This window comes from Emiliania huxleyi (genome assembly GCF_000372725.1).
Source record: "Emiliania huxleyi CCMP1516 unplaced genomic scaffold EMIHUscaffold_253, whole genome shotgun sequence".
In the NCBI taxonomy this organism is placed as follows: Eukaryota; Haptophyta; order Isochrysidales; family Noelaerhabdaceae; genus Emiliania; species Emiliania huxleyi.
In genome coordinates, this window is record NW_005200146.1 from 50969 (window position 1) to 66579 (window position 15611).

Genomic DNA, 15611 nt, shown 5'->3' on the forward strand with positions numbered 1-15611 from the left:
CGCCGCCCGCCCCTCGCCGCCCACCCCTCGCCGCCGTTCTCGCCTCCCGCTCTCGCCCTCACGCGCGCGCGCGCGCGCGTGTGTGTGTGTGTGTGTGTGTGTGTGTGTGTGTGTGTGTGTGTGTGTGTGTGTGTGTGTGTGTGTGTGTGTGTGTGTGTGTGTGTGTGTGTGTGATGGGAAGGGGGGGGGGGGGGAGGTGCCCGGCCCGCCACGCGGAGGAGCGGCCCGTTAGCACTCACTGGAGCTCGCCACGCCCGCGAGCAGGCGGCCTCCTCGCGCCGGCGGCGGACGGGCGGAGGCGTCCTCTGCTCGCGCTGCGCACGCTGCACGACATGTCGGAGCTCGTCCCCTTCGTGTCGCAGCTGCACGACCACCTGGTGCGCGCGCGCCGCGCCGCCACCGCGGCCCCGCGCGGGGGCGCCTGGCTGCGGGAGGGGCCTGACGCGTGTGCTGCGCCGCAGGTGCGCTCCGCGCTCGAGCCGCGCGGCACCCAGGTCGACGCCCCGATGCTCGACATGCTGCTCGGCTGCGCCTTCCTCCCGCCCGCAGAGGCGGAGGCGGCGCTGCGGCCGCACCTCGCGCCGCCGCCGCAGAGTAGTGCCACAGACATCCCGCACTGGCACTGACACCCGCCGCCCCCGCGCGCGCCCCACCCCGGCCGGGAGAAAGGGGAGTGACAGTTTGGGCTGGCAACAGTCGAGAAGCCTCGCACTCCATGTGCGAGAACGCAGGGGTAAATGTAAGCCGGATGGCATTTTCTTTTTTTGGCCCTTTGCCCACACTTGTGGTGTGCCGGCGGGCCGCGGGCGGGCGGGCGGGCGGGCTTGCGCTTGGCGGGCGGGCGGGCTTGGGGCTCGCGTCTCAATGACCGTCTCTATCAGTAGCAGCCCGGAAGTAGACCAGCGGTGGGTGGCCGTCTGTTGTGCCTGCACCCGTCAACCCTGACTGTAGCATCCGTGTGTGCGGACCACATAGACATACGACATAGTTCCCACGCATTACAATCCAGGGCTCAGAGTCGTCAGACGGCGAGGAAGCGGGCGTCAAAGGCGCCCGCCCCCGTGGTGACCATCTCCGTCTCTTTGGCAGGCCCGCGCCGCAGGCCTCCCATGCGGCGCTTCTTCCCTCCCTGGTTGCTGACGACGCCGTAGCCAGCACCGGCGCCACCAGCCTCGGTCGGGAACGGATCCGCTTGGCCAGGCTCCTCGCGCACACCGCCGGGCGCAAAGCGGCTGCTTGGATGGCCCTGCTGGCTCCGACTGGCACGCTGGCGGGCCCCAGTCGCGTCGCGCGATGAGGCAGCTTCATCGCGACAGCCGCAGCAGTTTGGCCGGCAGCGGCGCGGGCAGCCGGGCTCGAGCCCGACGCCGCCCTTGCCAACCTGAATTCCAATGGCGGACGGGATGTAGAGGAGGTAGAGGAAGCCGCAGCCGAGCAGCCCTGCCGACGCGAGGATCACGATGAACTCGTTGATCTCCTCGATCGCTGCGATCATGTCCTCCCACGCCACCCTTACCCACCGGCACTCGCCAACACGATACAGCAGGTTGAGCAGAGACGGCACCTGCTGGTGCAAAGTAGGGGACTGAGCCACAGTGTGGGCCATCGCTGGGCGGATGTCCACTACTAGCTGGCCTGGACGATGGCCGCGTTGAGGAAGGCCTCGTCGGCAGGGCAGAGCTGGCCGAGGATGGACCTCGCCTCTGAAGTCTGCTCACGGACGACGGCGAGCGCCGCATTTATCGCCTCGGCGTCCGAGAACGACAACTCGCCGAATGCTGTGGCGGTGATGCCCTCCACCGAGGCGCTCGCCCCGCTCGAGAGGTTGGTGAGCCGTAGCGAAGCGCTCGCGTTGGAGAGTTCGGCGACGACGCGTGGCAGGCAGGTTGAGCAATCCCCGGTGAGCCTGTTGGCAAATGTGGAGTAGGGGATATCCGGAGCGAGCATCCCCAGAGCCGTCGACAGGAGGTCGACCCCGGACCAGCAACCGTTGAGGATATGGGAGATCGCTAAGCAGTACTGGGGAACGGCAACGTCAAGATCGTCGGAGAGCATGAGGTCGGGGCTCAGCTGCGTCGGCACCACGCCGCGGCAGACCTTCGTCTGGTTGAAGGTCCAAGCAAACCTAGGAGCCGATTAGCGCGTAAATAGGGGTCCGCTGCCCCTCGAGACTCCTACGTGCTGGCGCACTCGGAAGGCGTCGTGTACAGCCACCCAAGCGTGTCGCTGAGGCTGTGAGAGACGCCCCAGAGCACGGCGCCAAGGAAGAGGAACACGAAGCAGAAGAAGGTCCCCAGCGCCCAGGAGACGCCAATGCACTGCACGGCGGCGGAATGGCCGCGGCTGCCCGGGCGGGAGAGCATCGGCGCGCATAGGCAAGCGAGTGGCGCAAGCAGCAGCGGCGAAAAAAAGGCGGCAACAGCGACGCCCGCAGGCCAGTTGCCAGATGGTAAGCGGTCCAGACGGCCGTCCACCCACTCTCCATAGTCGTGAACGTCTGCGTAAAACTCGTCTGCGAGACCTCCCAGCTGCCGCATCGCCACGCTCATGCGGTTCAGCTGGTGTGCGAGGTCGGTCGCCCCATCGACAAGGGCGTCCGACACGCCCGTGACCTCGCCAGTGCTGTTTGCCGCCTCCTCACAGGCCACATCGAGGGCTGAATAGGCGTCGTGCAGGCGGGAGTAGAGGACGTTCGCTGCCACGCCCGGATCGCCGCTCCCAACGTCGACGTCGCCCGGTGCGTCGGGTTTGTCGAGGCTGTCGAAGGGAGGCGCCTCTGCGCCTGCGTTCAGGTAGCCGTCTATGTCGCCCATCGCCTGCCAGGCGGTCGTCACGTGCCGGCAGGCATCGACGACTGCGGAGCCCATCGCCTCTGGCGAGCACTCTACGCCGTTTACTCGCGCGTAGATCGCCGTCGACGTTGCATTCAGGGACGTGGCCAGCGCGTCGGCATTCGTGCTGAGCTGCGTGAAGTAATTTTCCATCAGGTCGATGACGTAGTCGACGGTGCACTCGACCTGATCGATGCTCGAGTAGAGGTCAGCAGCCGCGAGCACACCGACCAACGCGCAGGCGCACAGCGAGACGGAGAGCAAGCCAAATGCCACCCAAGTCGCGACGGCGCACTTTGGCCCGTAGGTCCAACGTGGCGGGCACGCAGAGACCTCGCGGGGAGTGCAGCAGCGGTGCGCGCAACAGCGGGCAATGTAGAGTGGAGTCACCAACACGAGCATCAACAGCGCGAAGCCGAGGGAGGGCGCCCAGACCGGCGCCATGTCTACGATGTAGGCCCGCACTGCCGACCGGACCTCCGAGTCCTCGAGTGCCGGCTCATGAAGCGCTGCGTGGATCACGGGCTGGATCGCGCCTCCCTCGCCCAGCAGCCGGTCTCCAATTGCGCTGGTGTCGACGGGCAAGAGGTAGGAAGCGCCTGAGAGAGCCATGGCCGACACAGCGTGGGCGCACGTGACGACTGGCGTGGCGGCGGGCGCGCTGCGCGCGGCAGCGGCGTGGTGCCGGGCTCGCTGCTCGCGGGGGGCTGGCTGGGTTTCAGCTGCAGCTGTCCAACACGGCGTGACTGTACGTCAGTAAAATGGGGCTCTCGCGCCGAACGGGGTGGGGGCGGTGCGCCTCCGCTGGGACAGTAGGGTCCGTGCTCCGAGGGGTAGGTGAAGTTCGCGGTGCTCTGGTTCGCTGCGAGGGCCATGTCGCGCGATTTGACACACGCTGCAAGTAGGCTTGAGCGTTCGCGCCCGCCCAAGCGGCCGGGTTTTAGGAACCTCTGGCCTATCACGGCGTTAAAAGTCGGTCCCCGAACTTCCAAGTGATCTGTCGTCTGGGAGGGTCCGCCCGCAGACGCATTTTGCATACCGAGGCGGTGCCCGGTGCCGAACCTGTCGGACCTTAAGACAGCGTTGATCCCTGGGCGAGGGTGGTGGACTTCCAAGTGCTTTACGAAGTGCGTGCGTCGTTCGCTCGTTCGTTCGTCGCCAGGCGCGTCACCGCCATCAATCAAGAAACATGCAGAGCTGCCAGATTTTTTTTTTACTTTGTGCTCACAGCGCGAATAAATACCGTTAGACTCCATGCACCATGAGCATGATACCAGATACCACGTACCAACCAGCCAGATACGGACGGCCGGTGAAAGTGTGTCTCATGTCGGCTCTCAAGCCAATCGTGCGCAGCGTGTGTGTGCGTGTGGACCCGTCGTCCGTGCAAGGACGTGTGTACGTCTGACTGACCGACTCCTCCTCACAACAGATCACATCCAACAAAAGATCTCCCCAAATTACCTTTCCGTGTGTACTTGTTACGTGAAAACCCGCTAGGACCCGGACGCCAGCACACACGGCTAGATTTCATGGCGGGCCGCCTAGGCCCTGGGGTCGGAGGTAGAGTCGGCGGTGGTGCCGCGCGCGGCGCGGGCTTCGCTGTCGCGGGCGTTCCGTGCGAACAAACATACTCGCTTAGTGTAGGTAAAGGTAAACGGAAAAAGTAGATTTGAATTCGTCCACGTACGGCTTCGTGAGTGGTTGGGGTGGCCTCAGGCATCCCCAAGGGAGCCTCTGCGGTGCCACATAAGCAGCTTAGTGATTGTCGAGACTTTAAAGTGTTTCGTTTGAAGAAACGCAAACACGACAGACGGTACTATGGTCACCAGTAAACCATAATTCGACTTTGAGGGATCATATCTCAAAAAGCCGGGAGATAGCAGAGCCTTATTGTTGCATATTATGCCACATAAGGTCAAACTCGACCCCACAAGCATCAAGAACCCGATGCTCCGGCTCGACTGTGCCGGCACACTGCCTCCTCGCGCCAGCTGCTCGCAGGCCGTCGCGGCCCGTGGTGCACCAGAGAGAGAGGTCGACACGTTGCCCCCGCCGGCGAGTCCGCGCGGCTCAGGCCGGCCAGAAGGTGTGTGGTGACGGCACCGTGGCAGGAATGCGGAGAAGAGCTCGCCGAACGCGAGCAGCAGATGGCCAAAGTGTGCCAGCGCGAGAGCCTCGCGAGCGGGCGCAGAAGGAGCTCGCCGTGACACGATGCCGGGCGGTGGTGGTGCTCTGGCGACTGTGCACAGTGGGCAAAGTCAGGCTGCAACAGGGCAGCACGATGGTAGTGCCCTGCTGCAGCCTGGCCTGACATGCACAGGGCGAACAGAGACACTACTATCGTCCGGCGCTCGTCACCGAATCTGGGCGAACTTCGACCGCCGCCACAGCTCACCACGAGCACGCAGCACCCAGTTGGCCAGACGCTCGGCATCGGGTTGCGGGCAAGAGATCCCTAGCCCTGGGGGGTGCGCGGTCGCAGGGCCATAACACGGGTCTCCGAGGGTTGGTTCCGTGTACCGGGTTTCCCCTAGCTTAACTGCAGAACGCCCCCTCTACTCGGAGCTAGTAACACAGCAATACTCTCCGAGGGTTGGTCTGCGCTTTGGGTTTGCCCTAGCTGCGGAGCGCCCCCTCTACTCGGAGCTAGTGATACGAGAATACGTACCGCTCCTACGCAACACCTTACTATACTACAAGAATAACCTCCGCCTCCGCCCGCTTGCGCTCGGCCGCCAGGCCGTCAGCCGGTAGTCCGCCGACGTCTCGCGCGCGTCAGCCATGACCTCGCTCTTCAGGGACATTTTCGACGCTTTTGTCCCATCCCCTATACTGACGTACGGCTTTAGAGCCGTACTCGCACAACATGCCAACACGAGACGTCAGACGAACATCCATGTGGACCATGCCCCGGCGCGTGCGGCCCTTTTTCGTGTTTCAATACTTTATATTATAGGAGCGGCCCTACGCCCTTTTTCGTGTTTCAATAGCCGTAGGGGCTAAACCTGAGAACCCCTGTACGTCTCTCTCACCCTGTACGTCGAGCAGACACGATTTCTTTGCAGTCGCCTCCTTCATCTAACCTGTATACGAGCAGACGGTTGGCGGCGACGTGTGGCAACGAACCGTTTAACTAATAGCCGAAGGTAGGGGTCAACCCTGTACGAGCGCCGCGGCCAGTGTCGTGCGGCTGAGACCCTTCGCCGTGTTCAAGCCGAGCGCACGGTCGAACTGTGCGGTCGCCACCCCGACCGCTCCGAAGAAAGTCGCGTGGCTGAGGTCGCTCTCGACGAAGCTGGTCCGCGAGAGGTCTGCCCCGTCGAAAGTGGCGTGCCGCAAGTTGGCTTGCTCGAGCTTCGCCTCGCGCAGAGTCGCCCCCGAGAAGTTCGCGTGCGGCAGCACGGTCTGGTCAAAATCGCTCCGGTCTAGCTTCGCGCGCACGAAGCTCGCCCTCGCCGCCACGGCGTCCTTGAAAGTCGTTTCGAGAAGGCGCGCGTCGTCGAATGCAGCGCAAGTCATCTCCACGCCCTCAAAGTTCGCCTTCCACATATCGAGCCCGCGCAGATCGCCGAACGCGAGGTCCTCACACTGAAAGTTGCCGGTGCTGCTAAAGTCGGCCTGTGGGCCGGCAAGGAAGCAGCATGCGCAATCGGGCGACGGCTTTGGGCACCGGTCGAGCGCCGCTGCGTAGGTGGGCTTGAGAAAGCAGGAAGGGCCGTCCGGACGCGGCACCACGTGCGTCACGGCGGCGGCAGCGCGGGACGTGTAACTGTACACGTCGATGAAGTAGCACTCGTGCTCGGTGCCGCCGCTCGCGCCCGACCGCTGCACTGTCTCAATTGCGCCGCACGACGGATCGCGAGAACACTCGGCTTTGCAGGCCTCGAGCGGCGCGGTGCCTACGAAGTCCTTAGCTGGGCGCCGCCACTGGTGCTTCCGCGTCACCGCGGAACCTGCACACGCGCCCTGCTTGCTGCTCCTGCGTCCGCCGCCCACACTGTTGGGCGGAAGCCATTCCCCCATGGAGGCGGAGACAGGACCGCGCAGGAGCAACCGGGCAGGCGACGTCGGGATAGGTGGCGGCGCCGAGGACGGCAGAGGAGCCGCCGCCGTGAAGACCTTGTCGGAGCAGCACCCGTGGCAGGCGCATCCGATCAGTGCGAGCGTCGCACAAGTTGTCGTCCGAGACAGCGCCGCGCAGGTGGTTTTCCCACAGGCCGTGTTGCACGCAAGCGGCGGCGGAGGCGGAGGCGCGACAACTTGGCAGCAGCGAGCGCAGTCACAGTCCGAAGCAACCGCGTTGAGGGCATTCATCTCGCCGCACGACATGATGGTGTAGTAGTCCTCGCACGTCTTGCCGAGGCAAGGAGACTGGCATCCGCCAGAGAAAGCTGGAGCCGCAGTGGCTGCCGCTGCAGCCATGCCGCCGCCGCCGCCGCCGCCGCCGCCAGCCACAGCTGCAGTCGCGGCCGCTGGACTCGCTGCCGCAGTGCTGCCCACACCACTCGCAGCAGCCCACATAGCACGGTAGGAGGCGGCAGCTGGGCTGGCGGCCACGGTTTCAAAGCAGCAGCCCTGACAGTCACAGCCCAGCACCGTGGCAGACTCCGTGCAGCTGAAGAGGCCGCTCAAGCCGATACACGTGGACAGCGCGCACGTGCGCTGGCAAACGGCCGGCTCGACAGCGTCGAAGCAGCAGCCGCCGCACCGGCAGCCAAGCACTGCCGTCGACCTCGAGCATGTCAGTTCCTCGAGGAAGTCTTTGCAGACTGTGTTGACGCCGCCCGGCGGCACGCAGGGCGTAAAGCAAACGGCCTTGTCGTACGCGGAGCCCGGCAGCGCCAGGAAGGCCACGAGAAGCATTGTGACTGACTGCCTGAACACAGGTCGCTTTGACAAACGGGGGATTCTCCCCAAACCTCGAACCTTGCTCGGCTGATCTTGGGCAAAGAAACCAGTACCTCATCGGGTTTCCCTGAGCGTCACAGCTCGGTGATCGCGCCGGCCGGACACCACTGACTGAGACGGCCGTTCCGGGCATTTGAACGCGACCTTCGGGAGCAAAGACATGGGCTCTATGGCTCAGACTGGACTCCTCTTGGTCCCTTCTGATGCCCTAGGCCACACCTGGGCCTTACCCGGGGTTCTAGGGGGCGGGCTGGGTTTGCCCCCCCGAACTGGCCCGACCGAGGGACCTTAACTCTGTCAGAACAGATTGTCAGAACAGCGAACTTGGACTCGAAGTTGAAAAGGGAAGTTTGTGTCAGAACGGGGACCAAGTTTGTGTCAGAACAGGGCCTACGCCTCAACGTGAGAGTGTCGCGCAACTGGGAATGTCAGAGCCCCTGAGCTGTGAAGAGAGGGGAGGATTTTGCGCTGTCAGAACGTTGTCAGAACACTGTCACGGTCCCGCACCCGTCGACGAAGCTCCCCCCGCGGAAGACCGCGCGTAGCGACGCCTTGACGATCGAGATGAGCGCGCTTGAAGCTCGCCCACCTACTGCCCCTGACTCTCTCTCTCTCTCTCTCGGCAATGAAGGCGTGCATCGAGAAAAAGAATTCTACGATTCTCCGAGTCGTGGTGGGCGAGTGTCAATCGAGGGCAGTACCGTACGCAACGCGCTAGAACCTGCTCACCCCACAAGAACTCGGGGAGCGCGAAATGAAGCTCCTCTCTGCCGGCGCAGCGGCCCACGCCGCCGCCGCCATTCTGCTCGCATCCTCTGCCTGCACGCCACCCGCCGTCGCCATCTCGCAACCGATGCGCCAGGCCGTGCTCGAGGTGGCCGACGCCGCCTACCCAGTGGTTGCGTCAGTGCGAGCCGACGCAGCAGGGCCCTTCGCCGTGCAGGCCGCGGCGCTATTCGCGGCCGCTTCGCCGCTGGAGGTGGCACGCACCGCCGAGAAGCTGTCCGACGCGCTGCTCTCCATCCCGCCCGAACGACTCGACGCCGCGGCCGCCTCGTGGAAGAGTGCGTATGCAGACGTGGCCCGCTCCTCGAGCTGCAACGTGCCGCTGCCGCCCACCGACGCCCTGCGTGTGGCGGCCTCCGCGTGGGACACCGCCGCCGCCTCGGTCGACCCCGCCAGCGTGGCGGCGGCGGCGCGGGTGGCGAGGCCGCTGCTGAGTGCTGTCGTCCGCAACGAGGAGGCCATCTGCTTGCCGCCGCTGCCCGCATTCGAGACTGCTGCGCTCGCGACGGCAGACGCGCTCGCATCGGCCGACCCGGCCGCCCTGTCGGCGGCGAGCCGGCAGGCGCGCGCCGCGTTGGGGTCCGTGCCGCGCGCGCAGGCGATGTCGGCGATGCCGCAGATGCAACAGCAGGCCACCCGTCTGAGCGATCTTCGCTCTCGCCAGCGGCTCAAGGCGCGCCCCGGCCGAGAGCCCCCTCACACCGGCCCAGCTCTCAGCCTGGCACTCCGGGGCGCAGGCGGCGATTCGCGGCGTCGGCGAGGCGCGGGCCGAGCAGGCACGGAGGGAGGCGGAGGCGGCCGCGCCGAAAAGGTGCTTCACCATGTCATGCTACGACTACTCCCTCGACACGGGCAAGGGCCGCGGTGGGATCGAGGGCTACTACAGGCCCCTGCCCGATGTGTGAATCGCATTCCCATTCGCCAAAATTGATGCCGTTTTCCAGACGAGTCACAAAGACATGTACATTTGAGGCAAACTGCGGGTAAATACATATTTTTGAAGGGATGAACGCGAGCTCGTGGGTCTACGAAAGCACCGCTTGGCGGTGTCAGAACCGCCCTCTTTGACCCTGGGGGGCCGAATCTGCGCCCTCTGGGCCCCGGCGGCGGTCCCGGAGAGGGCCGGCACGCGGGCTCCGCCGACGCTCTCGCAACGCGGGTCGCGCCGCGCGCCTCCCAGACGAAGCGTGTTGGTGCGCGACGGCGATCCTCGCCTGTGGGGAGCGGAGCACACGCGTCGGATGGCGAGGGCAGCACAAATATTGCACTCATGTCCCAGCATGGCAGCAGCGGGACGGGTTGGGTGGCGTGAGGACAGGGTGGTGAGGATGATTCCACAGATCTCGCTGAAAATGGCCGTGTCCTTCCCGGGGGAGGCAGGCGAGCACGCACCTCGCGTCTGAGCGCGAGTCGACGAGTGGTCGCCGAGAGATCGCCGAACCACGTTTCGAGTGCGCGCGCACACAGCACAGCTGCGGGTTGTAACTCGACTGCCGATCGCGCGTGCGGGATGTAAATGCAGCTCGCTGGCGCCAGTGCACGGTGGCAGGGACTGGAGGCTCGGCCGAAGGGGAAGAGCAGTCCTCAATCGTCACGTAGAGGTCGCTGGGCGGGATCAATCGAACTGCCACACACCTGGAGCGGAGGCACATCAGGTCTTGCGGCACACTCTCCGACAGATGCATGCCTTATGAGCAAGCCCACGCGCCTCCACCGTCGCGTAGTATGCCAGCGGCACGCCGGTACGCCTACGAGTCGTGCACGCTCGGCAGAAATCGGCGTCGAGACTGCCTAGCGCGCACATCGAGAGCGCCGAGTTGTGTTGCCGCGAGGAATCCTGCTCGAAGATGGGGTCCGAGCGGCGCCTGATCGCATGGGATGGATCAGTGGGGCTATCACGTGGGTACTAGGCCTGCTCAGTCAGGAGTTGGCGAGTGTGGGAGATTCACGCCCGTCGCTCAACGTCTGTTGAAAAACTGTTCGCTGAGCAAGCTCACGGTCGAGCGGGCTTGACGCGCGCTTCAGGATAGCAAGAGGCGTGCCCACTCCCCTGAGGAGCGTGCGGGCACGCCTGGGAATCGTTGTGGAGCGACCATGGACTGGGATGACAGCCGGCGAGCGCTGCGCCAAAACCATGGCGCCGAAAAGCGTCCGCCCTCGGCGTGCTGGACGCTTCACGGCGGAGGCTGTGAAGTCGCGGCATCGAGTTCAACCTCAGCGCACGCACGCACCGTGCTGGGGAGGAGTTGGCCTGCGAGTGGCGAGCGCTCCCGAGCGCGCGGCGCCCCGTTCTGGCCATCTTGCGCTTTACCACCACAAAATCGCCTCCACATTTTGCGCGCCTCCGGTGGCAGGTCTAGCCGGGCCCGATTCGTGGTACTTTTGATGTTTGCGCGCCGGATCTCGACTCCGCCGTGCTGCGGTGCGTCCCAAAGCAAAACGTGTGTCAGAGGGGCCAGATTGGCCGAGTTATAACGACGAGACCGCGTCTGAAGGCTATTTTGCCGCGACACCGATACCCGGTTGAGGGCCCGCGGTTGTGGCTAGTGGAGGGTGCTGTACAATCCGAGGGGGTTCCCATGGCCCCACGGGCCCGGGCGAGGATCGTGGCTAGAAAAATCAAAAAGTACCATCCGTGGGGGCGAGAATTTTAACTGTGTAGCTCGATTTTGACCCAGAACTACACAGAACGTCCCCAAATCGGCCCGGAACCGACCCATGGGCCCGTCTGCCGCACCCAGCTCCGCCGGGAGGGGCGCGCGCCGTTCCCCGCGGCTCGGGCGGGCCACGCAGATGCGGCGGGAGAGCTTCCCGTGCCCTATGAGTGCCGCCACACCGCCTCAAATAGGTCCCAAAGTGGGGTTTGCCTCAAGTGCATGTACAACGGCGCAAACCGCGTCATCGGGGACGCAGAACAGCGCAGAATCCACAAGGCACTGTGGCACCACGCAAAATTAACAAAGGTAATCAAGCGGGAGAGGCACGGAGGCGATGCGGCGAGGGCGCAAGCCACGCGGGATGCATGCCGACACCATCTGCACAAAAAATGAGCAAACGACTTGAGAAGATGGACTCGACGGAGAGAGCGGTGGGAGAGAGAGCGGCGGTACATGAGCTGGAGCGACTAATAACGACGACAAAGCAAGGACTGATGATACGATCCGTCAGATCCGTGTTTTTCTCGTCTTGCGGTACATCTCTCCGCTCGCCACCTCACGCTCCGCCGTCCGGCCATGGATGGTTCGATGGAGCTCGCCGAGCTCCATCGAACCATCCAGCTCCGGTCACCGGGTCTGAACGCGCTCAGCCTCAGGAGCGAGGTACCAAACCGCGCGAATTCTGCACGCCTCGCTGCACCGCTGGCTTGACTGAATCAGGCAGCAGCAGGCTGCTGCTGCTGCCACAGCAGCAGTCTGCTGCGGCCCCAATGCGCAAGTTAATGACCAGCATTGCTGCCGGGAGCATTCGAGCCGCCACAGCGCCGGTGTGCGGCTGTGCACTGCCACCTGCCCGCGGCTACGCACAATGTGCGCTCGCATTGGATGAGCCCTGCTGATGGACCTGCGTCGCCTAGCTGCACGAGAGCAATGCCGTAGGCGGCGGCCGTGGCATACACTGCGAGCACACTTGGTGCAGCTGCGGTGCAGCAAGAGCACGTCGTTCCTGCCTCTGATGCCACTCTCGCGGCTTGTAGCGCGTCACTCGCGCACGCTCTCCAGGAGCTCTATGGCGGGCGCGTGTGTGCGGCCGTACCAGGGTAGCCTGTGTTTGGCCGGTTCTGAACCATTTACTATCAGTACCATGCCTCGGCCACAAGAATCGCACACGGGGAGCGGCTCAGGGGCCCAGTAAGCCGCGGAATCGCCAAATGTCACAACCCGTGCCACCCAGGGCTGGACCTAGTCGGCTGTGCGCCGCCGCTGGCGAGCTGCGCCGCGCTCCTGCCTCCTGGGGCGTGGGGGCCGCCCGGGCCGCCTCCTGTGAGGGTTTTCTGTGAACTGTGTGTGTTTCGTTCGGCTGATTATATGTAAAAGAGGAGTGCAGAAGATTGGACAGGGGAGGGACGCGGCCAGAAAGAGGGCGGGCGCCGAGGTTCGAAAGCCGGCGCTTTCGCGCGTTCGAAGGGGCTTTGTCTCGGAGTTTGTGCAAATTTGCGGTTGGCCTTCGCCCTGCGGCGAGATGGCACCGCAGGCGGCGTGCGTGCACGAGGGCGGCGGCGTCGAGCGCCGAGCAGCACACCACGAGCGCGAGCGGCAGCGCCGACGACGGGAGGCGGCGGGCGGCTCGACCGAGCCGGCGGCGGAGGAGGCGACGGACGTCGAGGCGGTGAGCGCCGCGGACGTGCTGGCCGGCGTGGAGGAGAGCGGCCCGAACTACGCCCTTCCGACGGCGAGGGAGGGCCAGAGGGAGCGGCGGGAGCGGCTGCGGGTGGACGAGACGGCGAAGCAGGCGGGGCACACCATCGTGGAGAGACGGGAACGCACGTCGAGATCCTGGGCGAGCAAGGCTTGTGGTTGGCCGGCCACCATCGCGGGGCGGGAGGAGGACGTGGACGGCCGGCTCGTGCACGAGGTCGAATACGAAACGTTATAAAAGAGGTGCCCCTGCTTGCTGCGGTAAAAAAATCTCTCTCACACACACACGCGCAGAGCCCGGAAAACAAGAGATCTGCTTCTCACACAAGGAAGGTTAACATCTCGTTGGCGGCCCTGCTGGCGCACGAACGCAAACACCAAAGAGCCGCGGCGCCCTTCGACTGACCAGCAGCACAAGCCACGGCCGCGACTGCACGTGCACCGCATGGCGCGGAGAGAGCGCGTCACAAGTCCTCCTTTAGGCTCCCTGTCTCGTCGTCATCCTCCTCCTCGAACCCAAACTCGGCGCCCCCGCCGACGCCCTCCCCGTCCGCCTCCTCGCCCGCCTCCTCCTCGTCGTCGAAATCGAGCCCCTCCTCCTCCTCCTCCTCCGCCCCCTCCTCCTCCTCCGCCCCCTCCCCGCCCCCCTCCGCATCGAACATGCCCCGCAGGTACTCCTCCTCCTCCTCCGCCATCCTCTGTCTCCGGCGCGCCTCCGCCTCGCGCGAGTCCGCGCCCCCGCCTATTCACAGCGAGATGGGCCGTGAACGCACCCCCAGCGACCCCTCCGAGCATGCCGCGCCGCCCCTGCACCTGCACCTGCACCTCCGCCCCCCCCTCCAGCGGAGCTCTGCCCGCCGTCGCGGCGCCTCTCGCCGCCTTTGCGGCCGCCGCCCGCCTCCCCGCCGCGCCGCTTGCTCCCGCCCGCCGCTTTGCCGGACGCGGCGCTCTTCTTGCCGCCGCCGCCGCCTCCTCCGCCACCGCTGCCGCCGCCGTCCGAGGCGGACGCCTGCTTTCTCCACTTGATTTGGGGCAGCCGGCGGAGCGGCTTCATCTCGAGCGCCTCCGCGACGTGGTCCGCGAGGAAGGCACGCAGCGGCTCGAGCGAGAATGCGTCGCGGTGCGCCTTTGCCAGCACGCTCATCTTTTGCTGCCCCTTCTCCTTGCTGCTCTTGTCGCCGCCGCCGACGGTGGACGACCGCACCGCCAGCAGCCGCGGCTCGGCCTTGTCCCTGCCTCCCTTGTCCTTGCCTCCCTTGTCCTTGCCTCCCGCCGCGCCGTCGGCGGCGGTGGGCATCAGCTTGGAGAGCGAAAAGTCGTACCGCGCCGTGTTGACCGTCACAAACGAGACGGCGCGATACTCTTTGAGCAGCCGCTGCAGCGTGCGCGCGGCGGCGCCCTTGAGCTCGCCGTCGGACATGACCACCGCGCACAGCTTCCGGCGCAGGCAGTGCGCGGTCAGGTGCTCCGTCTTGGAGAGCGTGGCGACGCGCGGCTCGATGGCGGCGGCCACGAAGCTCACCAGCGCCGCCGCCTGCTGCCGCGGCGTCGGAAAGAGGGCGGACGAGGAGCCGTGCTTGGAGAGGAGCGCGGAGGTGACCTGCCTCGGCGCGCGGCCGTTTGCGACGAGCACGAGCGTCGGCGAGAGCGAGCCGTCGAGCTTGAAGCGCTGGAGCGTCGTCTTGCCCGAGGGCAGCTTCTTGCTGCAGTCGAGCACGCCCACTCTGACCTCGTCCGGCAGCCGCGGCGCCGCCGCGCGGACGACCGCCGGGAGGAGCGCCTCCGCGCCTTCGTCCTTGGCCGCGGCGGCGAGCTCGGCACGCGTGGCGCAGTGGACGAGCCACGGCTCGCCCGAGAAGAAGACCGCCTTGAGCTGCTCGGAGCTCCCGCGCAGCAGCTCCACGTCGGCGGCGAGCGAGGCGAAGAGGAGAGCGGATGGGAGCATGCGGTGGACTGATCCGCCGGGGCAGGATGCCACCCTGTCGCCGCGTGTTTGCGGGGCCTTGACAGCGTGTTTGGGCGCGGGCTGCTGGAATTCTTTTGGTTTGAAGTGCCAGGCAGCAGTGCCCCGCCATAATAACTTTTTTTCAAGGGTTGCCCGGCCGGGTTGCTGCGCAAATCTCGCGCTGCGCTAGGCTCAGAGCGAGTTCGCGCTGCGCTAGGCTCAGACGGCGTGCGTGCGCGGGCCGCCGGGGTGACGGCGGGTGAGGACCCCACCTCCTTCCTCGGGCTCGGCAGCTTGTCGGGCCGCTCTACCACTACCACTACCTCAGCCCTCAGCCGAAGCTGGGGCCGGTCCCGTAGGCCGTCCGTAGCCGAGAGAGCCCCCGCGTCCCGATGAATGGTACGGCTTTTATTGGTGGTCGTCGAACGGCGGACGGGCGCGGGCGGCGCGGGGGGTGGCGGGGCGAGACGGCGCAGCATTCCCAGCCCCTTTGCCAAAGGTCCCTGTTTTGAGGGCATTAGTAGAACGGAGAGAGATCCCTTTTGGTCCTCCTTTGAAGCTATTTACACACGACCTCACGCTGGAAGTGGCGAATCGATGCGAGCGCGCCGCGTGCTCCACGCGCGGCGCGCTCGTATCGACTTGGAGTCCAATGCGCGCAGCGGGTAGCACCTCGGGAGCTCGCTCTACCCGGGATGCGGAGAACTGCCCACAGGAGCGAGAATCTATCAGCCACGTCTGGCGTCTGGCGCAAAAGGCCGCGCAGTCGTCCGCACCTGCGGA

The 15611-nt window shown here is 65.5% G+C and overlaps 5 protein-coding genes across 5 annotated transcripts; 3 read left to right on the forward strand and 2 right to left on the reverse strand.

Annotated features, from left to right (window-relative positions):
* Positions 1 to 4736: 4736 nt before the first annotated feature.
* EMIHUDRAFT_315296 (hypothetical protein) lies at positions 4737 to 5145 on the forward strand (the record flags this gene model as incomplete). The annotated part of the gene is made up of 2 exons (XM_005777868.1): positions 4737 to 4851; positions 4895 to 5145. 2 exons carry the CDS (start codon positions 4737 to 4739, stop codon positions 5143 to 5145), a joined length of 366 nt encoding a protein of 121 aa, XP_005777925.1.
* Positions 5146 to 6083: 938 nt separating this feature from the next.
* EMIHUDRAFT_46133 (hypothetical protein) lies at positions 6084 to 6431 on the reverse strand (the record flags this gene model as incomplete). Its single annotated transcript, XM_005777869.1, has 1 exon — positions 6084 to 6431. A coding segment is annotated over one exon (348 nt), but the record flags the coding sequence as incomplete, so codon positions are not given.
* Positions 6432 to 8496: 2065 nt separating this feature from the next.
* Positions 8497 to 9433, forward strand: EMIHUDRAFT_237607 (hypothetical protein; the record flags this gene model as incomplete). Its single annotated transcript, XM_005777870.1, has 2 exons — positions 8497 to 9166; positions 9246 to 9433. 2 exons carry the CDS (start codon positions 8497 to 8499, stop codon positions 9431 to 9433), a joined length of 858 nt encoding a protein of 285 aa, XP_005777927.1.
* A 3274-nt stretch (positions 9434 to 12707) lies between these two features.
* EMIHUDRAFT_237608 (hypothetical protein) lies at positions 12708 to 13121 on the forward strand (the record flags this gene model as incomplete). Its single annotated transcript, XM_005777871.1, has 1 exon — positions 12708 to 13121. The coding sequence occupies one exon, from the start codon at positions 12708 to 12710 to the stop codon at positions 13119 to 13121; it is 414 nt and encodes a 137-aa protein (XP_005777928.1).
* A 226-nt stretch (positions 13122 to 13347) lies between these two features.
* On the reverse strand, positions 13348 to 14828 carry EMIHUDRAFT_115463 (hypothetical protein; the record flags this gene model as incomplete). Its single annotated transcript, XM_005777872.1, has 2 exons — positions 13348 to 13625; positions 13709 to 14828. The coding sequence occupies 2 exons, from the start codon at positions 14826 to 14828 to the stop codon at positions 13348 to 13350; spliced, it is 1398 nt and encodes a 465-aa protein (XP_005777929.1).
* Between the last annotated feature and the right edge of the window lie 783 nt (positions 14829 to 15611).